The 19,939-nt window shown below is 49.1% G+C and overlaps 1 protein-coding gene and 1 long non-coding RNA gene across 3 annotated transcripts in view; one reads left to right on the top strand and one right to left on the bottom strand.

Moving 5' to 3' along the window:
* The window catches only part of LGR6 (leucine rich repeat containing G protein-coupled receptor 6), a 143,755-nt gene that overhangs the window by 72,148 nt on the left and 51,668 nt on the right, over positions 1-19,939 (top strand). For both annotated transcript variants that reach the window (XM_085082960.1, XM_085082959.1), the window contains exon 4: positions 2,576-2,647. In XM_085082960.1, the coding sequence (XP_084939086.1) occupies positions 2,576-2,647 (72 nt within the window). The remainder of the gene's footprint in view (positions 1-2,575; positions 2,648-19,939) is intronic.
* On the bottom strand, positions 2,259-7,312 carry LOC146426869 (uncharacterized). The gene is made up of 3 exons (XR_014856598.1): positions 7,271-7,312; positions 6,970-7,027; positions 2,259-4,584 (listed from the first exon to the last, which is right to left on the bottom strand). It is a non-coding gene; the product is annotated as an uncharacterized LOC146426869 (long non-coding RNA).

The following is a 19,939-nucleotide window of genomic DNA, read 5'->3' as shown; positions in this document are numbered from 1 at the left end:
ACAGCATTGTCCAGCACTCCAGTGGTTTTCGAGGTCTCTGAAGTGTCTTCCTTAAATATTGTTTGTGTGCACCAAAATGGCTTCATTTTGGAACCAGTCCATGCTGATGGTGGTCTGGAAAGTCTCTCAGTCTGTTTTACTGGTTGGAGAAGGGACTGTAATAAATGGCAGGCAGCAGGATCCAGCAGAAGTGTGACAATGGGCTTTGCTTTAGTACTGACTTCAGATACTTCCAATTATCAACACTAAACACCAGGCTCAGATTTCAGAGAGCCACTGTGATTCCATGTGTGTCCCACCAAAACCCCAAGAGCACTTTCTGAAGCCCCACTCTGTATCACTCGGTGTTCAGCTCTGCATCTTCTTGATTTTTAAGAGACATGAATTGTTATTCCACATCACCAGGCTGCAGGACAGTGTTTTATCTCCCCAGCACACCTTGGCTGCAGAAACAAATCCATATGCAGGAGCAGGAGCCCCAGAGGTTGTGCTGGGCCTGGTGGGACAGCTGCCCACCTGGATGAGGTTTCCCATCCCGGGGGGCTCCAGAGAACACCCACAGGATCCACCCTGGGGCTTTCACACTCCTTGCACAGCATGGAAGGAGAGCCAGAGTCCCTGATTATGGACTTGCCAGGGCACATTGCCAGCAGCCACATGTGCTGTGTGGGTGACACTCATCTCAGAGGGTCCCAGCAGCCTTGCAGTGTGTCCCCCATGGGAACAAGCTCTGGGTGCAGCAGTGAGGCAGCTCCTGGTGCTTGGTGGTCACTTGAGCTGTGAGCACAGCGAGCACAGCTGGGAAGGGAAGGGGAGAATGAGAGGGGCAGGGTAGTGTGAGTGAGGTACAGCAGAGGAGCTGGTGGGGCAGGGATGTGTGATTGTCAGAGTGCCAGAGGCTCAGAGTGCCCCTGGGGCCTCTTGTGCTGCCCAGGAAGCAGCTGTGCCCAGGAGCTGCAGAAGGAGGACAGGGCAGGGGAGCCACATCCATCCCACTCTTCTACCAGCCCTGTAATTTCTCTTCTAGGTTCCCCCCAGGTGAGGGTTTGACATTTCCTCATCCTTCTCCTATTGCCATGTGGTGCTCCTCACACCCCCTGTAGTCACCCCACCAGGGTCTCTGCACTCTCCCAAGAGCACTTCTGTGCTGCCCTGGCTCTCCTGTGATCCCCACTAGCCCAGGCAGAGCTGTAAGCCAATTCCCAGCTGTATTTATGCAGCCTTTTATTCCTGTTCATCCACAGAGCCTTTCCCTTAGTTTCCCTGCAGAATTCTGCATTTCCCAACTGCCCTTCCATACCAACCTCTCTCTGTGCCCCTCCATATTTGTGCAAGTTTTTGCAGTAATGCCAGGTTTCACCTCCAGATGAGATCCTGTAGACCCTTAATCATGTTCTTCATTTGAAAGGGAACCATTTATTAAACGTGGCCTCTCTGTTAGCCTCATTAAACATGGCTTGGTCTTTTTGTACCAAATGCATCTTCTCTCCTGAACTGAATGTCAAAATGTAACATATTACTAAAGGAAAGCTTAAATCATGGTAGGTGGTGTTTATTCTTTTTTCTCCATTCTTATGGTCTTTTACCCTGTATAGAAAAAAAATGGAGTGCTTAGGCACAACTTGTTTTTCACTAGCTACTACTAACAGTTCCTTGTTTCTCTGCTCTTTTCTGTGTGCATACAAAAAATTTACTAAGTCCCCATCTTCTTCCAGAAGCTGAAGAGTTGTGTGGCCTATAGCTTTCCTTTTTTAAAAGTTGTCTCTTTCCAACTTTCCTTTCATGTCAGGCCTCTGAATCCTTGGCAGTAAGGCTGCAGTCCCAGCAATGGGAGATTTCTTGCTTACATCCATGCTCTTTGGGCTGCCCCTCACCACTATGGCCATCCCCTGCCTCTTTGGCAGTAAATTATGACAACCCTAAGCACCATTTCCTCCTTCATGCCATCTCCAGCCACTCTTAGAAGGTTTTGTAAAGAGTAACCTCAGATATGTAAAACTTTCCTCTTTTGGGCACTTCCCCTGGCTCGCTGGAATGTGTCTGTTATCCAAAGGAGCTTGTGTCAGTGATGTCCCAATTCTGGAAGGAACAATTAGGTTCAGGACAGAGCATGTCCAGAGTCAAAACTGAGTTTTTGCAGATATGCTGAGATGATGACACCAGTAAATTCAGATGTGTGGTGCTCCAGCAGGTCAGTGAGAGAGGATGGTGTCTGCCCAGGTCTGAAACACCTTTTGGAGTGTGGCTCTCACCCTGCCTCCATCCCTAGAGGTGGTCAGACACCCCTGGGTACCTGTCACCCTTGTCTCCTCCTCTCCACCACTTGTGTAGGTGTCTCTGTGTCCACTGCCTTTCTCCATGCCCTACACTCACTCCCATCTCTGAGGGCTCCTCCTGGGTCCTGCCACCTTAAGCTTGCTTAAGAGCCCTGGCTGGCCAACATGGTGCTTTCCAACCACTCCAGCTTTCCAGCAAGAGCCCAGGAAAACTTCTCAAACAAGCAGCAACATCCTCCATTTCGTGTCAGGCTGTTGTTGTTATTTTTTTAACAAAGTTTTCTTTTTTCTAATTATAGGATGTTGCAGAACAATCAGCTGAGCCGCATCCCTGCAGAGGCACTGAGAGATCTTCCAAATCTGCAATCTCTGTAAGTCATTAAAAATCAATGCTGTGAGCTTCACAGTCCCTTGGGGCCTCAGGCTTCCCAGCATTTGAGTCATTAGTTCCTTTGTCAAGGATGTTCTGTTCCTTCTTCCTTTTCTTTTCCAATTTATGCAAAGATTACTGTCACTTAGAGTGGAAGGGAGGGGAGGGCAGTTTTCAAGGAAGAAACACTGTCTTGGTAGAGGATGTTGAAATTACAGCTCCCCATGTGTGCATTGTGATGAAAAGGCCACCAGCGCCAATGCATATTTCAAGAAGCACTGGAAAATATCCACCCAAAGAGTCCCTGTCCTCTGCACTGTGGGCCACAGAGGGGAAGGGACCTGCCAGGGAGCACAGAGGACACTGCTCTGTCAAAGTGCAAGCTGGGCCATTTCACCCAAATGGAGAGTGACTGTGTCAGGGTAGAACTGCTCTAAAGACTTCTAGCGATTCAGCCCTGGGAAGAAGCTAAGGCTGTGATTGTGCTTTTCCCTTGAAGGAACTATATCCACAGCAGCTTTGTGCTCCTGTGTTCACTAAAAATCACACAATGTTGGAATACTTGCAGCTTTACCAAGTAGGGGCACAGTTGTGAGCAGATCCTGGTACTGCCAGTGAATTTTGGGAAGGTGTGTTTGGTGCAGGGAGCACAGCTGAAGCTTGTGAGAGTGTTCTGAGTTGGGCTGAACCACTGAGAAACTGACTTTATCCCTTAATTCCTAACTCCAGTCCTAGTCTTACAAAGCCCTTTTATCCCAGAAATGTTAGCTGGGAGCAGTTCCTGGGAGTCTCCTGCTTGGAGTAGGACTATCCCAAATACTCATGGGGGCAATTACAGCTTTGTCTATCCAAGCACAGAGCTTCCCCTCTCGCTGGAAGCCTGGGGCTGCTCTTCCTGGGGAAGAAGCTTTTACTCAAGTCCAACCTAAAACTCCTGGAAGGCAATTTGTGGCCTTTACTCATTGTTTGATCACCAGGAACCACCCTGAAGGGCTTGGCTCCATCATCTTTGGTTGCAGGTCTCTGGCAGTTCTCCTCTCAGCCTCTTCTAAGTGAAACCAACCCTGCTCCTTCCACCTCTACTCGTGGGGCAGGACTGACTCAGCTGCTCCACTGGACCTCTCTCATTCCTCTTCATCCTTCTTACACTGGGCACCCCAAAACTGGGCACAGTTCTCCATGTGTGGCCCTCCCAGTACCCAGTAGGAGTTTCTGTAAATATTAATTTAAATATTAATTTGCAATGGGGGTGTTGGCTGTGCAGGATATGAATGTTCTTTCTGCCAGAAGATATTTGAAACATTTGTTGTTGAAACATCATTGGCACATGGTTGTGGTTATTATTAAATTGTGTTGACAAAACCACCAGTGCCAGAGTCAAGACCCCCTAGTCCAGGGATTTTGAGATTAGATTGTTCTCCAAGTGACTTGTCTTTCAAAGGAAGAGTGACATGGAAGGTCACTGCCAGGGAGCTTCCCCGGGAATGCCCCTTGCCTGTGTCCCCTGTGCCTGTGACAGTGTGTGACAGCCAGTGCCACCAGAGCCCATGGCTGCAGAGAGCCAACCTTTGTTTCTGAAGGTTCAGCTGCCTGCACAGCCACCACTGCACCTCTGGCCACAGTCCTGGGGCCACAGCTGGATGGCCACCTGGGCTAGTGCTGGGAGGTCCATGTGCTCCATCTCCTCAGCCCACAGCCCCTGCAAAAATACCCCAGGGCAGCAAGAAATGAAAAACACTCCAAGAAGCTGCTTGCAGCACTCTGGGGGTCGTTTAAGGGGCAGGGTGGGAGCATGGCTTGTGTGAGTTAGCACAGAGGTACAGATACTCCTAGTGCACTTCAAGGCCACCTCATCCTGTGTGGTTTTCCCAGGTGTCTCCAAAACTGGGTGAGGGGGGAGCTAGGGCCAGCTGGGATCCAGTGTTCTTCCTGTGGAAACTGAACAGTGAAAGCAAATTTTAGGAAGAAATAAGCTGCTTTAGACAACCTGAGGGAGAGTAGGCTTGAAATAAAATCAGAGGGCTGAGTATCAGGGCAGGTCTGGCTCTGTCACTTGTCCATGTGTGCCCCTGAGGCTGAGCCCAAGTGTCCAACCAGCTGGGGGCATCTCTTCTGGAGCAAAGGTTTCAGAAGTGTTCCATGCAATGGAGAATTCTTCCCTGCCTGAGATGGTTAAAGGAGGGGCAGAAAGTGCTTCTCAGAAGGACCCTGAGCAGTGAAACCTGCCCTTAGCACAGAGAGGACAGCAGGGAGATGTTCTCCAGGATGGGTACTGCACAGGATGGTTCTTGTCCAAGGGGACAGGCACAAGCCAGCTCTGCCTCGCCTCAGCACCACACCAAACCCTTTCTGTGTCTCAAGCCTGACTTCTGCACAGTGTGGAGGGCATGTGCAGACAAAGATGATGATTTGCACTTTCACAGAATCCCAGAATCATCAAGGTTGCAAGAGACCTTCAAGATCGCCTAATCCAACCATCAACCCAGAGCCACCATAATGACCCCAACACCACATCCCTGAGTGCCACATCCAGACACCTCTTGAAACCTCCAGAGATGATGATTCCACTGCCTCCCTGGGCAATGTTTGACCACTCCTTCAGTGAAAAAATAATTTCTGATGTCTTGTCTGAATCTGCCCTGGTGCAGATTAAGGCCATTTCTTCTTGTCCTATCACTTGAGCCATGGCAAAAGAGCCTCAACCCATCTTACTACAACCTCTCTTCAGGCAGCTGTAGAGAGCAACTTCCTCCTCTTCACACACAAGCTGCACAGCAGAGACCCTTGGGCTTAGTGAAGGCCCAAGAGCCACATCTGGTGACATCCAGCCCTGCTCCAGGTGGGTGGGGACATTTCTGAAGACACACAGTGGGTTCTGAGATGATACCACTGCTGTGCCTCGCACTGGTGCATGACCTGGAAAGCATCCTGGTTCTCATCCTGTGCTGCTCCCCTGTGGGAACAGCCAGTGCTTGCAGAATGCTGCAGTTCTCCCTCTAGCTCATGGTTAGAGGTGTTCTCCACCCAACAGGAGTGGCACAGCATGGACAGCACAGTGTCTGAAGGGGAACACAGGGCTGAGTGAAACCTGCTTGGTTTCCACTGGTGCTGCCATGGCTTCTCCAAATGTAGCTACTCACCTCAGACAGAGAGACTCCATGCAGGTCTGCATCAGAGTGATTTTTTCCCCTCTTTTTCAAATATCTGAGTCATTTTCCACAAGTTTATGAGACTCTTGTGTATCCTTTGCCAAAAACTCCACCAGCCTGGAACACCTATAGGTCACCCACAGCACAGTTTTCAAGCATTACCAGTCAGGCCATCTGAGCCCCAGTGTATTTGTGCTGCCCAGAGACTCCTTTTTTCCATTCAGAGGGGGAAGTGGCTTTATGGCACATCATGACAGCCCATGAGTTACCAGACTTGTATAGCACTTGGTGAAATATTAACTCTCTGTTTGCATGTTGGCAACACATGCAAAGCAAGCAGGACAGCTGGGAAGGGGGTGAAAATGGGAGCCAACAGGAGTGGGGTGGAACCAGCACCAGACAGAAAGGGATTGTGTGTTGGTTATTTTCTTGCTCTTTCAGATGTTTGCATTTGGTGTCCATGTTTGTCATTCTGGGATTCAAGCAGGATTTGAAGGGAAAGTGTGTATCCCTTAGGGACAAACTGACCCAGGGGAGGAAAGGCAGACTTCTCAAAGCACAAGTCTTTTCTCAGGATTACAACAGAAGCAGTAAAACTAAGTGGAAACTGAGAACAATTGTTTTCAGCTTAGTTCTATCAGAAAAACTTGCCAATCAATTCAAGGGATGAGATGACCAAAAGTGGGACCAAACGGGATGTTCTAGCCACTGTGGGACAGAGAGAGGCTGGCATTCATTGCCTGCACAGCACACATTCAGAGCTGAAATGTAGCAAAAACTGTGTCAATGAACTCCAGTTGTCTCCAAATGTGGCAGCTGTCTTGGCTTCTGGGCATTTAGAGAGGATGAGTCAGGACACGCCACCCAAGCTCTGGTGGCACTTGGAATTGAACTGCAGGGTCCCTTTGCTGCGCTGCTGGGATCCAAACTTGGCTCCCAGACGGGAGGCATTTTCAGACCTGTCTTGATTCTCTTTGCTTGCTGGCTGAGAGTGCTGGGCAGTGCAGGCAGCAGGAGCTCCAGGCTCTGCAGGGTGCATGCTGTGAGATAAGGAACCAGCTGGGAGTCTGCAGGGAGTTTGGGACACACTGACAGCAGGAGATCAGCTTTACACACATGCTCAAGGAGAGGGGAGGCCAGGCAGGAGGAAACTTCAATAAATGCTGTCACTCACCACGGAGAAGGAAAGTCATTCTTCCTTTTTATCAGGTGATGATGCATGTTGGAGTCTCCTGTCCAGAATGATCACAGTCAGAGCATGAACTCTCCACCCCAGAGTGCCTTGATCCCAGGAGAGCCTGAGGCTCTCTTGCACTGCTCATTCACCCCCAAGCCTTCCCAGTGCCTGGCTTTGTGGCAGCCTGAATGCAGGGCTGCCCCTTGCTCTCTGCACCATGGCCTGGGTCCTGCTCACATCTGTGTCTAAAGACCAGATAAAAAAGGAGAAACTCAGCTGTCACAAAAACCACACTCACACCGCTCTGCTCCTGTGGGTAGCCCCCTGTTCTTGCCTTCTGATGAGGACCTTTCTCCAGGCAAGGAGCTTTCTAAAAGCTGCCAACCCACGAGCTTCAGGTGTACAGAACTTTTCACAGCTGGTGTGGTGTTGCCCACAAAAGACATGCTGTGGAACCAGCACTGGGAAAAGACTAATTTTAACTTCTCTAGGTGAGGCACACTGGCTCCCTGGGAGCCCAAGTTACTGAAGATCCAGTCCTTCACTGGACAGAAAACAAGCCAAAAAAAAAATGGTTCAGGCAAGTTTCGGTGAGATGGGAGAGTCAGAGTGTTCCCCATGGATCCTTCTCTTGGATATTCCCATTGCCCTGTGTGACCTCCCTATATCTTTCCCAACCAAGGAAGACACAGTCCTGGGTTTTGGCAAAGAACATTTCAAACACAGTAAGAGGGCTTCCTCCTGCAAACTCTCACACAGGTGCTGGGAACACCAGCCAACCATAAGGAGATTTCCAGTCATTCAGCCTAACTCTGTGCCAAAAGGGCATTTGTAGGTCTAGGATGTGCTGACCCCATTGCTGACCCAAATCTTGGCTGCTCCAGGTTGCATCACTGGGTATCACCAACCATTGGTCGTCAGGGACCTCCTGTGTTCTGCACCACCCCTCCTCAGAGGGTTTGGCTTTCCCCAACCAGAGGTGTCCATGGTTCACTCTGCCAGCCTCAGGAGGCAAGTGTCCAAGCCAGCCAGGTAGCCCCATCCACATCAGACCCCCTGTGCTTGCAAACAGCCCCCTCCAGAGCTCCTGCAAAGCTGCAGCCATGCCCAGGCCAGAGCCAGACCTGCCCTGCTCCCTGTCAGCTACAGGATGTGGAGGCATCACTGCCTGCAGCCCCAGCTGTCAGGAAGGAGACCTTGGCAGGTTTCACTGGATGAACACAAAGAGGAATTTGGATTTCAAAAGAAGAGAAGGCCAAGCTCTGGAGACTGAGCCTCCTACCAAGTGTGAGGGAGCTGATTCCCAGCAGGCTTGATTTATCTGGGAAGCATGTTGGGAAGCCCGGTGGGGAGGATTAGAAAGAACACGCACACCTGATGGCAATGCTGTGAGCCTGCAAGGGGTGCCAAGGCCTTACGTAATGCTCAGAGCCAGTTGTGATCCCCTGGCAGAGTATCTGCTTGCTGGTGGTTTATAGGTGCAGTAACAACATACCATGTGCATTCTGGAAGAGTCGTGTGTCAGTCTAATTAACGACTTTGTGGTTTGTGAGCACTTACCTAAAGCAGATGGGCACTGTGTCTGTTCCTCTGCCAGGCAGAAAGAGTCCAAGGTATTTCAAAGTGAGCAGGTGCTATAAATTATAATTACCAAGCTTGCCGAGGTAGAGAAAGCAGAGAGAAAAGAAACCTGGTGGATTAAGAGATCAAGATAAACTCCTGGTTTTTCTTTTTCAAATACCTATGGAAAGCTTTTTTGGGAGTTTCTTGCAGATCAGCATTTTGGGAAGGTGCTTAGCATGTGTCTGGCTCTTCAGGGTGAGTGTTGTCTATATCAGGCTGGGGGGCGAAGGGAGGATTTAATGCCAGCCAGAAGAGTTAAAGCCTCAAGATCCTGCACCATGAGACTGGGCTCCTCTTGCCCTCTTTCCACACTGCATTTTGGGTTTTCTCATGTGTCCCTGGCAAGATGCTCCATTCTGCTGGCAAACACTGGGTGCAAGCCTTGTGGGAAGCTCCCTAGCTCTGTATCCCACAAGGACTGACTCTCTTGTTGTTGGGTTTGATGGCATCCAGGAAAACAACCTGTGACTGTCTGCATCCATCTTCTGTCCCTTGGCAACTCCTCCTGTATGCAGGAAAGTGCTTCCCTCCATGCCAGTATGTGTCAGTGCTACCTGCTACCTTGTGGCTAATGCACCCAGGGCTCAGGTAGCCACTGTCAGTGCCAGTCTGCACAGCTGGCAGGAAACAGCTCCACTCCCTGCCATCCTGTCCTTGCTCTCATTTTAGTTCCCCTGTCTCAATCGCAGTCTGGCATCCCTCTGGAATATTTGCAGAATTCTCCTGCCACTCTGCCACAAACCTTCTGCTCACAGCTGCAATAAGCCCCAGTCTCCCTGAGGAGAATTCTGGTCCCATCAGCTCTGTGCTCACCAACAGCACCTTCTCGTTTCTGACCCTTGTATGGCAGCAGTGACAGAAGTGTATTCCACGCCTTCACAAGCTGATGGGATGCAAACTGGAGGAGAAACTGTGTCATAGACATTGTTCTTAAAAATACTGAAAGCATTCTCCTGTTTTGCTAAAGGTGCAATTTCCCATTGTATTCTGATTTCACTCCAGCTGTACTGGACCCACAATCAGTAAGTGCTAAATCAGCATTATGTGTAACTAACACAATCCACTTCTTCCATCCCATTGGTTTGCCACCATTTGGACTCCTGTGGAAATGCAATAAAGGCTGCTTCATCCCCTGTCCCTTAAGGCAGGTAATTATTTTTGTACATATGGCCAGAGATTGACATGCAAAAAATGACTTATAGCAATTTGAGAACATGTGGACTTTGATGTAGAGAAAGGAGGAAGGCTCTTCCCACCAGATCAGACTCTCACAAGCATATAAATTCTTATGACAGAAGGAAGAAAAAAATTCCTTTGGAATCAACATGGCCTGAAGAGCTCAGTCAGTTCATTCCTCATTTCACTTCTTTGATCTGTTTGAGATTTGACAGTTTGCTGTTCACAGCAATATTCTTCTCTATAAATCACACGTGATACTGTGAGGTTTAGGGAAGGTGTTGTTTCCATTGGTTGTTTAGAGGATAAAAGCTATGGAAAAACACATATCTACAAAGTCAATATAACACAGCAGTGACTTACAGCCTGTTGGCATAGGAGCTGTCTTGTGGCAAGACCACCTCAAGCCCTGTAGCCTGATTTAGTGGCTAGCAAAGTGACTGCAAATGTTGGTAATTGCTGCTGCTGAGCCCACAGGACCTTGGATTTCACCTCTTAGAGACACCTCTGCAGCAGAAAGCATTTCTGTGGCAGGAAAAGGAGCCCCGGATGGGTATCACAATGTCAGCAGTGTGCTGTCCTTCCACTTGAGAGGACACTTGCTGCTCAAAACCTTCCTGTCCCATCTCTGTAATGCCCTTTTCCCTGAGGCCTCTCTTCCCAGCCCCAGCGAGCAGCACAACCAAGTCAGTGGAGTTTTGTCCCCACTGCTGTTTTCAGCAGTCTGCTCTCCATTTTGGCACTTCAATAGTATTTCTACAAAGAGGATAGTCTGAGAGGGTCCAAGAGCAGACATTTACCACACTCAAGTGATCACTGCAGGCAGATATGCCACACATCTGGATCTACTGCAGTTAAGTTTCATGCAGTGATGTAGCCATGGTGTGGCGAGTCCTTGCTGAAGTTTGGCTGCTGCTAGTGTTCCTCATTAGCTGTATGGAAGCAGGAGCCTTTCTGCCATGATCATTCCTCCCAGGTACAGCTTGCACAATCTGGGAGTCACCTGAAAATGGCCCTGTGGCCCCTGTAGCTTGTGCGGTTGAGCCAGTGCACAGACAGGAAAGAGATGATACAGTTTAGATTCAGGTGGGCTGATGTCCCTGGAAGGGACTGAGGTCTTCTCTTGAGGCCACTTCTCATAATTTGGTTCATCAATGATAAACCAAATTCAGAGGAATTCCTGCTTTTTGGCACAGACTTTGAGTAGATGAGATTTTTCTGGTTCTGTCATCCAACCTGCCGCACACTGGCTCTTCCCTCCACCCAGTCTGAGCTGCCACTGAAGATCTGTGTTTGTCACCAGGACTGGCAACTATAGCTTAGCAAGATCAGACCAGGTTTGAGGAGAAAAAGGTGTATTAGGATACAATTCCAGTTCAAGATTCAGATTTTGGACTCGTTCCTCTGTTTATACAGGCCTGATCCAAATCCCAGCTCTGGGTTCAAGAGTATCCCTGACTGGGAAACAAAGTGCTTGGCTGAACTTTATTTCACATTCCAGCAGCTTTCTTTGCCATTCAGCTCATCTCCCCATGTTGATCAGGGCATGTTCCCTAGTAGCCCTGAAAAGCACTGCAATGAAGAGCAACAGTATCTTTTCAAAAGCCATTGGTGAATCCACTCAGCAGAATATTCATCACTGTCTCTTATTGGGGCAAAAACTGTGGCTTCATCATCATGCTTTAGTAGAACTCACCAAGCAGCTTCCCTGCAGCCTGCAGAAAATAGCAGGGGGATTGGCTGTGCTGGCATTTGGCATTGCTACAGAGGAGCCTGGGCAAGGTTTGTGGCTGGAACACTGAGTGGCAGGGACCAGGGGAATGGTGTCTGTGCTTTTGCTGCTAGATCCTTCCCTCGTGGTGGAGAATCCTAAAATACCGCCAGGAAGGAGATCAAATTCTTCTGAGTCACCACCATGGCCTCGCTACACAACCTTGCTTCACTTTGGCTAAGTTTCTGCTGTGCCCACGTCTCCCTCAGGCAGACCAGGTGGATTTGTCTCCTCTGACCGTGGCTGTCTAGATATTACCTCACCCCAGCAGCAGTGGAAAATGATCAGCATCTGCAGAGGGTGAATCATCTCTGTTATCTCAGAGCTCTCTCTGGGGAATGAATCACTCTCTGGAGGAATCAGTTTTTCTCCTCTGGCTATAGAAAGACCCTTTAACTGCTTTCAAGTTCTGTGTGAATAAGGCTGGGTGAGATGTGGTTTTCTTACACTTGGAAAGCAAAAGAAAAATGTCTCTGTCCCCATCCCTCACTTTTATCCAGCAAAATCAGCCCCTCAAGCTGACACACCATCAGAGCAGGGTACCAAACAGAGCTGAGCATCTCTGCTCCCCACAGCCTCATGCACATGACTCTGCACACACTTGTGTAGCCCTCAGCAAAATCTATCAGAGGAGATCCTCTTGCCCAAAAATACAAATGCAAGGAGCAGCTTACCCTCTAACCAGGGAGGAATTTCTCTACACTCCAGAGCTGGAGGGATTCGAATTTGCAACCACTGTTCTGTGAGCAAGTCAGAAAGGAGGCATGGCTACTGGGTACATCACAGATGTGGACTTTTTCCTGTCAGTAGGACTCAGCTGGTCAGACTAGAGTCTCTTCTGCTTAGTCGTAAAAAACCATGAAATGCAATGTGGTTATCCCAGTATAATGATCTCAATAGCATTTTAGAGGAAGATTTAAAGACCACACACGAGCTGTTGAATGTATTATTCTCAAGGAACAGTTCACTTTAGCAATGCCCCAATAAATCCTTGCTGCATTTGTTCTTCATTCATTGCTTGCTGGTTTTGAGCAATGAGTTGCTATGGAGTTTATGTAAAGGCAATGTCTGTGTGTCTCATGCTTGTGAGTGTCAATGCTGTGAAGGATCACTGGATTCACCTCCCATGAAGACAAGTGTTGTGTGGTTTATCAGGCTAGCAACTAAAAGTTTAGCAAGCTACAGTCACTTCAGAACTGGAAAATAATACAGGAAAAGAGGTGTCTGCATGAATTGGTATCTCCTCCCAAGGATGGCGTATGGAGATACAAGACAGAGGAATTGCCCCAGCTGCATCAGATGCCTCATCTGTGCACACAGTGTGTAAAAAGCAGCAGCTCCCTCTCTTTACAGCTTTTGAAATTCTTTCCTGGAATGTGCAGAGAGCAGGTCATTCAGCTCCCAATGACCCTGAGTTGGGCCAGCATGTCCATGATGATCCCCTGAGTCAATTCCTCTTTTGACACTTTCATATTGTCCCATTTATTGAGCTGGTGGTTGGCAACACTTGGAAGGCCAAGCCCCTCCAGAATTCCCAGTTGTGCTGCCAATGAAAAGGTCACAGCACAGGTGGGTGTTTGGAGCTGTGCTTGTCCAGCAGCTTGGCAGAGGCTATACCTGCCTGGCTATGCCCATCAGCTACTGCAGTCACCTCCAAACTTGTCTGTATTGACTGTAGAATCCAGCAGGACCACTGGTGGTCACATACCCACCCAGATTGTTCCTGCCTTTCTCTGCCCACACTGCAATGACTGCAGAACACACCTTTCAATAAGCAGAGGTGCCTCAGAAGAGATTCTGACAAACACTGAAACTTAACTTCCCCTTCATGCCCCCCTCAAATTCAATCACTTCCCATCTCAGGCTGTGAGAGCTTTCAAGAGGCTCGTGCTGCCTTGGCTGCCCTCAGTGTGTGTTCTGGGCACATTTTGAGCACTAAAAAAATAATAATCCCAGCTCACATCCACAATCCACACACACACTCCTGCCTCATAAATTCATATCGTCATTTATTAAGTTCCAATGTGTTTCCATTAACCTTTGCCGTGACATAACCCATGTTAGTGCAAAAGGAAGATGGGTGTCAGGCGTACAAGCACTGCTGTGTAAGCACTCCTGATGAACCACAGAGGAGCTTCATAGGGACATAGGGAGAGAAACAAGGAATGGACATATTTAAACTGGCATCATCTATCATAGAATCATGGAATCCTCGAATGGTTTGTGTAGAGAGAAATCTTAAAGCTCATCTTGTTCTACCCCCTGTCATGGGCAGGGACACTTTCCACTATCCCAGGTTGCTCCAAGCCCCATCCAGCCTGGCCATGGACACTTCCAGGTATGGGGCAGCCACAGTTTCTCTGGGCATCCTGTGCCAGGGCCTCAGCACCCTCACAGGGAAGAATTTCTTCCCAATATCCCATCTAACCCTATCCTTTGGCAGTGGAAAGCCATTCCCCCTTGTCTTGTCACACCACACCTTGTTCAAAGTCCCTCTGCAGCTCTCCTGGAGCTCCTTTAGGAACTGGAAGGGCTCTAAGGTCTCCCTGGATCCTTCTCTTCTCCAGATCAAAACCCCCATCTCTGCCAGCCTGGCTCCAGAGCAGAGGTGCTCCAGCCCTCAGAGCATCTCCATGAGTTCATCTGCACCCACAGAAACAGGCCCATGTGTTTCTTTGCTGAGGGCCCCAGAGCTGGACTGAGGCCCTCATGCACTCCAGTGTGCCATGAGCTGTTCAGAGCCTCTCTCCCTAGAGCACAGCATGTCCTGTTCCTTCTGTCCCAAGGGCTGCTCTCCCTCCTCTTTCCCAGCTGTCTTATGCTTGGCAAACACCATTTTCCCCAGCAGATATGCAGACCCCACAGCCTGGTGAGCCCCTGAGCCACTCTGCTCAGCCTCCAGCTGCTTCCTGTAGCTTCTCCTTTTCCCTGAGCCTGGCACCATGGCCAAGGGGGCAATGCCAGGGCCAGGGAGAGGCTGGTCGTGGAGCTGGCACAGCTGCCCAGCTGTCAGCAGTTTCTATAGCTGCACAGAGAGTTTGGCAATCCTTCTTGTACCGTTCTGACCTGAGGGGTTTTGGAGGTGTTTGCAACTGGGGATAACAAAGCCCTCTTGTCTACACCAAAGGCACTTTGTGTGGAGTCTAGGCATTGCTCTGATTTCATTTCCTGAGCATCCCTTGTGGAGAGCTTCCCACAGGAACATGCCCCATTGAGTCAGGAGTGAAGACTCATTGCAGTCCAAACAGAGCTCTGCAAACTTTCTCACCAGGTCCTGTTCCACAGCCAACTACAAACATGTTTGTGTCTTGAACCTCCATTCACTGCCTGGGATGGTTTTCACAAGTTTTCAGCTGGAAATAGAACCAGGCAGCACTTGTGAGTGTTGCTTGAGGGCTGTGAGCTCTTCCGTGGCAGGGGCAGAGAGCCCAGGTGTAGGAGCAGGCAATAATGTCTCATTCACAGAATCATAGAATGGTTTGGTTGAAAGCAACCTTTAAAGGTCATCTGGTCCAATCCCTGCAATGATCAGCTGTGGCTAGCACAGGTTTTTCCCATGAGAAATTTTCTTGTGTTTTATAAATAAAGATAAAGTTTGGATGTTGTTGGAACAGTGTCCCAGAACTTGGGCAGTGCAGGCCTGGCCAATCAGGCCTGGGGGAAGGCTTCTGACTGACCAATCTGGGTGACTTTTGAGAACTCTATATATGTGATGAAATCAAAACAATAAAGGTCATTCCTTCTTGCCACTGAGGACTGGTGCTTTCATTACTCTGCTAGCTGCTCAACAGCGACAATCAGGGACATCTTCAACAAGACCAGGTTGCTCAGAGCTCCATCCAACCCTGAATGTTTCCAGGGAAGAGACATCCACCACCTCTCTGGACAGCCTGTGTTGGTGTTTCACCACCCTTACCATTAAAAATTTCTTCTTCATATCTATTCTGAATCTTCACTCTTAGTTTAAAACCATCACCCTTGTCCTATTGCTACAGACCCTACTAAAAAGTCTGTGCCCATCTTTCTTATAGGCCCCCTTTAGGCACTAAGATCTCTGAGGTCTCCCCAGAGCCTTCTCTTCTGCAGGCTGAGCAGCCCCAGCTCTCTCAGCTTGTTTCCAGACCAGGGGTGCTCCAGTCCTCAGCATGGCCTCCTCTGGGACCACTCCATCATGTTCATTCCCCCACCACATTACAGTGCATTATGACAGCAAAGACATAACAAGCAGAGCAGAAATTTAACCCAGTTTCCCCTTTCCAGGGTGGCACTGCAGTCCCTGGCTGCCTTTGTCCTATCCCAGCTGGTGTCAGCTGATAGAAGAACCCTTGGTCCTCCCCGGGGTTATTTGGGAATCCTCAGGGCCCTGGACTCTCCTGCCTCTCCTGGCTCCACCAGGCACTGAGCTGGCAGAAAGAGTAGCACGTGTGGAGCTGGCTTGCAGGGCAGTGTGGCAGTAGGAGACAGAGTGGCCTCGAGCAGGGTGACTCCCCAGCTGTCCTCTCTCGCCGTGCCCTCAGCTCCTCGCACAGCAATTCCCCAGGAGCTCACCAGCCAGGCACTGACTCAGTCTGGGAGCTCTGCCTGAGAAAGAAGCTGAGGTGTTGGCCCCAGTCATTAGTAAGTTATCGGAGAAGTTGAGCTGCAGTGACATCATCTCCTTCTTATGTTACTACAAGGAACTTAGATCCTATTATGGCAGAGGAGGTAACTCAATCGAGCCTTTCAAGATAAACTCAGACAGGAAGAGAGACGTGATTGCCCGAAGGCACCAATTAGACATTTCTGGTGAGCTCAGCTCTGTTCAGCTGACACTCCTGAGCACTGGGGCCAGGGAGACAGGAGCACCTCCCTCGTGTCCCAGGCAGGGGTGGGCAATCAGCATTTCCTTGCCACTGCTGGCTCAGCCCTCACACCCTCAACAGCCACAGCTCTCCCTCCAGAACGTCCTTTCTTTATGTCCTGCATTCTGCTGTGACAGAGAACCACAGAGGAACTGCCTGGTCTGGAGAGAGAACAGCCCAGCCCTGCACCACTCAGTGCTGCATATGATCTTCGGTGGCAAGTCTCCTCCAACTTTATCAAGGGAAATAATAGCCAAATATGGTGCAAAAAAGGCTGTGAGGGTGAGTTGCAGTTTGAGGTCCCAGTGCCCCATGGTGACTGTGCTGTGAGGAACATCCCAGTCCATGCTGCAGGAGAGTTACTGTACATAGCTAGCCTAAGACATGCAGACAGACAGCTCTTATTGGCTCTGATGTGTGTGAGGAAAAAACAGCAGCAAAATTTGGGATATCTCCCGACAGCATGGTATTGAGCATTTCTAATGGTTTTGAGGCTGCAGCTCCCCCTGCAATTGCTTCACAGCCAGAAGGAAATGGTAAGATTTGGGTAAATTTGCTTCTGCCAGTCATAGCCTGAGATTTGCACCACATGTGTTAGGGAACACAGAGACTGGTTCCAGTTATTTCCTTGTTATTCTGCCAGTCATGTTACCAACAGCTCAGAAATGCACTTGTACGTGGTCTGAAACACTCTGGAAGCAGTTCTTGAGACAAGACAGTTCTTAGAAACTGCTGGGTCTGTGACACAGGAAACCCAAGATCTCAGGCTATAGCTCAGGATTAACACAAACTATACACACACTGCACTGATGACTGCAAACACCCCTGGCCAAACCTCCTGAGTGGCTGCACTGATGGCATTGGCTTGTCTTCTGCACATTGGAAAATGTGTTCTTCTGCACATTGGAAAAGAGCAATCTCTACTCCTGACCTTTTATCCTTCCCTATTTGCCTGGTTCCTTCTAGAAGTGCTCCTGATCCCCCCCCATCCTCTCTGGACTGCTCCTGGCAAGAAGGCAGGTGATTTCTCCTCAAGCATTTATCAAACAGACAATGTTCAGAGCAATGAAGGAGCTCTTCAAAGGCATGTTGGGCCCTTAGCCCTGGAACCCAATATGAAGCTGACCTCACAATGGCCAGTCCAAGCAAACACTTCCCTTTCCCACCCCACATAGGTTCTTCTGCATCCCCAGAGCTGTCAGTCCACAGCAGCAGCAAAAGAAGCGACTGGCAAGCTCAGGCACACTCACATGTGATGCTGACCTGCTCCTCTCACCGTGGCTCTGCACAGATGTGAACATCTGCTGAGAGAAGAAGATGCCTCAGACCAGCAGATCTGGATGTTCTTCCAGGCAGCTCCCTCTCTCCCTGCCCCTGTAGGCCCTAAAAGGGAAAATGGAGTAAAGTCTCAGGTGACTGCAGACACTTTTAGGACTTCTGAGTCAGTGTTGAAGTCGTATAAATGCCCTGTAACTCTCAGCAGCACATGCAGCTCTAAAGCCAGAGTCTGAGACTTTCAGCAGCTGCTGTTTTTATAAGCTGTTTTTCTTGAATGTCCCACTTAAAATCACCTCCTTCTGCATGCAATGGACAGGCCAACATTCTGCAGGGCCTTGCCTGAGCCTGTGAAGTCACTTGGAAATCTTGTCCATGCTGACATCTGGAGTCACTGTGTCATCCTCTCTGCAGACCCACAGCACTGCTGGGCAGCAGGCATGGGATGAATCCCACTCTAGAACTCTAGAACTCTCTGTGAAAGAGGTGCCTTCCTCTGCAAGCAACCAATGGGTTAATGCTTGCAAGGAAAACCAACTGAGTGATTTGGTGAAATACAGATTAAAACATCTCCGTGGAAGGTGAGGAGCCAGCCCTGGCCTGTGCTGTCTCATTTACCCACTAATCGGCCCAATTACCTCAGGTATAAATCATAACACAAAACACTTACAGAGCCAGAGTCACACACTGAAGAAAGGAGAGAACTGTTGGGTTGGTTTTTGTTTAGTATAATTGATATAATTACTAACAGCTCTGTGCCAAGAACTTCAGCTTTTCTGCTTCCAGAAGAGAGTAGAGAGCTGTCTGAAAGCCATAGCAATTAGCAATCCCCACATGCACAGCTTTTATTAGAAAGAATGCACATCTATTCCAGAAAGAGCCAGCAGCTCCCTGAGGAGCAACGAGCCATCCCTTGGTGCCAGGAATGCAGATGTCACCAAGCCCATGCCTGTCCCCTCATCACTGTTGCAAAGGCACAGGAGAAGTCCTGCCCATCATGCTGTGTGTGAAATGCCTTCACCTGGGCACTTCCTTGTTCCTAATTTTAACTTACCTGGCTCCAGATAGGTGCATCTCACTGTGCTGTGGTCCAAGCAGGCTGCTGATTTTGAGATTTCTCAGGTCCAGCTCATTGTAACCAGCAGAAAGTCTCCCTTTCACTCCACTGAGGAATCTGTCTGGGCTCTGATCTCCACACTCTGGAGCAGATTGACAGCAGATTGACAGTAATTATATGGCTGGAGCTCCCCGGCACCTCCCCTGAACACAACCCCCGAAGGTGTCTCATGGACAGTGGCCACACACTCCCACCTCACCACATTGCCCCCAGGCAGCCCCTGCAGAGCTGAGGAGCAGGAGAGTTGGGGATCATCTGTGTCCTGCAGAGGTGACCTCTCACTGGCAGTGAGGTGTGGAGATGTGGAAATGTGGAGATGATAAGGAGGTGTGGAGACAGGGCTGCAGCACATCCACAGCCAGAAGCCATCCAGGAATGTTACAAACTCCTTGGATGGATCCAAGTTCTTGGCCCTGTTCCAACCACAGGGATCCTCAAAGACAGGCAGGAACCTCAAAAACCTCCACCAAGGACTGTGCTTCTCATCCCTGTGGACATCCCTAGGGAAAACAGGGCCTTTCCTGAGTGTTGCTGAACAGCCACAAAGCATATCCAGCAACATCCATGGGGCACCATCAAACTGAAGCCAAACTCCCTTTGGGTCACCTCTGAGGCTTCACCCAGGAGTTCATGAGCAAAGTGGGATGTAAAGCTGGACAGCATTGGGCTCCACCTTGCTCCCTTGTCCCTGTCCCTGTCCCAGTTCAGCCTGGTGTAGCAGCCCTTGGCTCTGGTTTAGCATCTCCATTTCTGAGAGCGTCGTTTGGGTTTGAAAAATTATAACTATTCTCATGGATATTTTCACTGTCTCTTCTTTAATGAATTAAACTTGAAACTGAGCATTCACTTCAAAATAATTTTCAGGAAACTGATAGGGATTTGGATGAAAGAATATCTCTGGGAAAAGTAAGCAATGCAGCTTTTTTTTTTTTAACAGTTTATGATGCCAAAACCTAAGAGAATTCTTATGCTGAGGAAAGAATGGGAAAAAATCAGCAAAGATTAACATTTCCTGCAGAAGTTTTAATTTTGCTCCAAAAGTTCTTGTCTGTCCCAAAACATTTTGATGACATTTTTCAAATAGAATCCTTAACCTTACTCTGAACTGCTGCAGGGTTTCCTTTTCTGATTTTGATTCTTTGGATTTGTTGTCTCCAGAAGATG

Source organism: Lichenostomus cassidix, chromosome 26 (assembly GCF_008360975.1).
Source record: "Lichenostomus cassidix isolate B80296 chromosome 26, HeHo_3.0, whole genome shotgun sequence".
In the NCBI taxonomy this organism is placed as follows: domain Eukaryota; kingdom Metazoa; phylum Chordata; class Aves; order Passeriformes; family Meliphagidae; genus Lichenostomus; species Lichenostomus cassidix.
The sequence above is the reverse complement of the archived record's forward strand: the minus strand, read 5'-3'. Positions and strand labels throughout refer to the sequence as shown.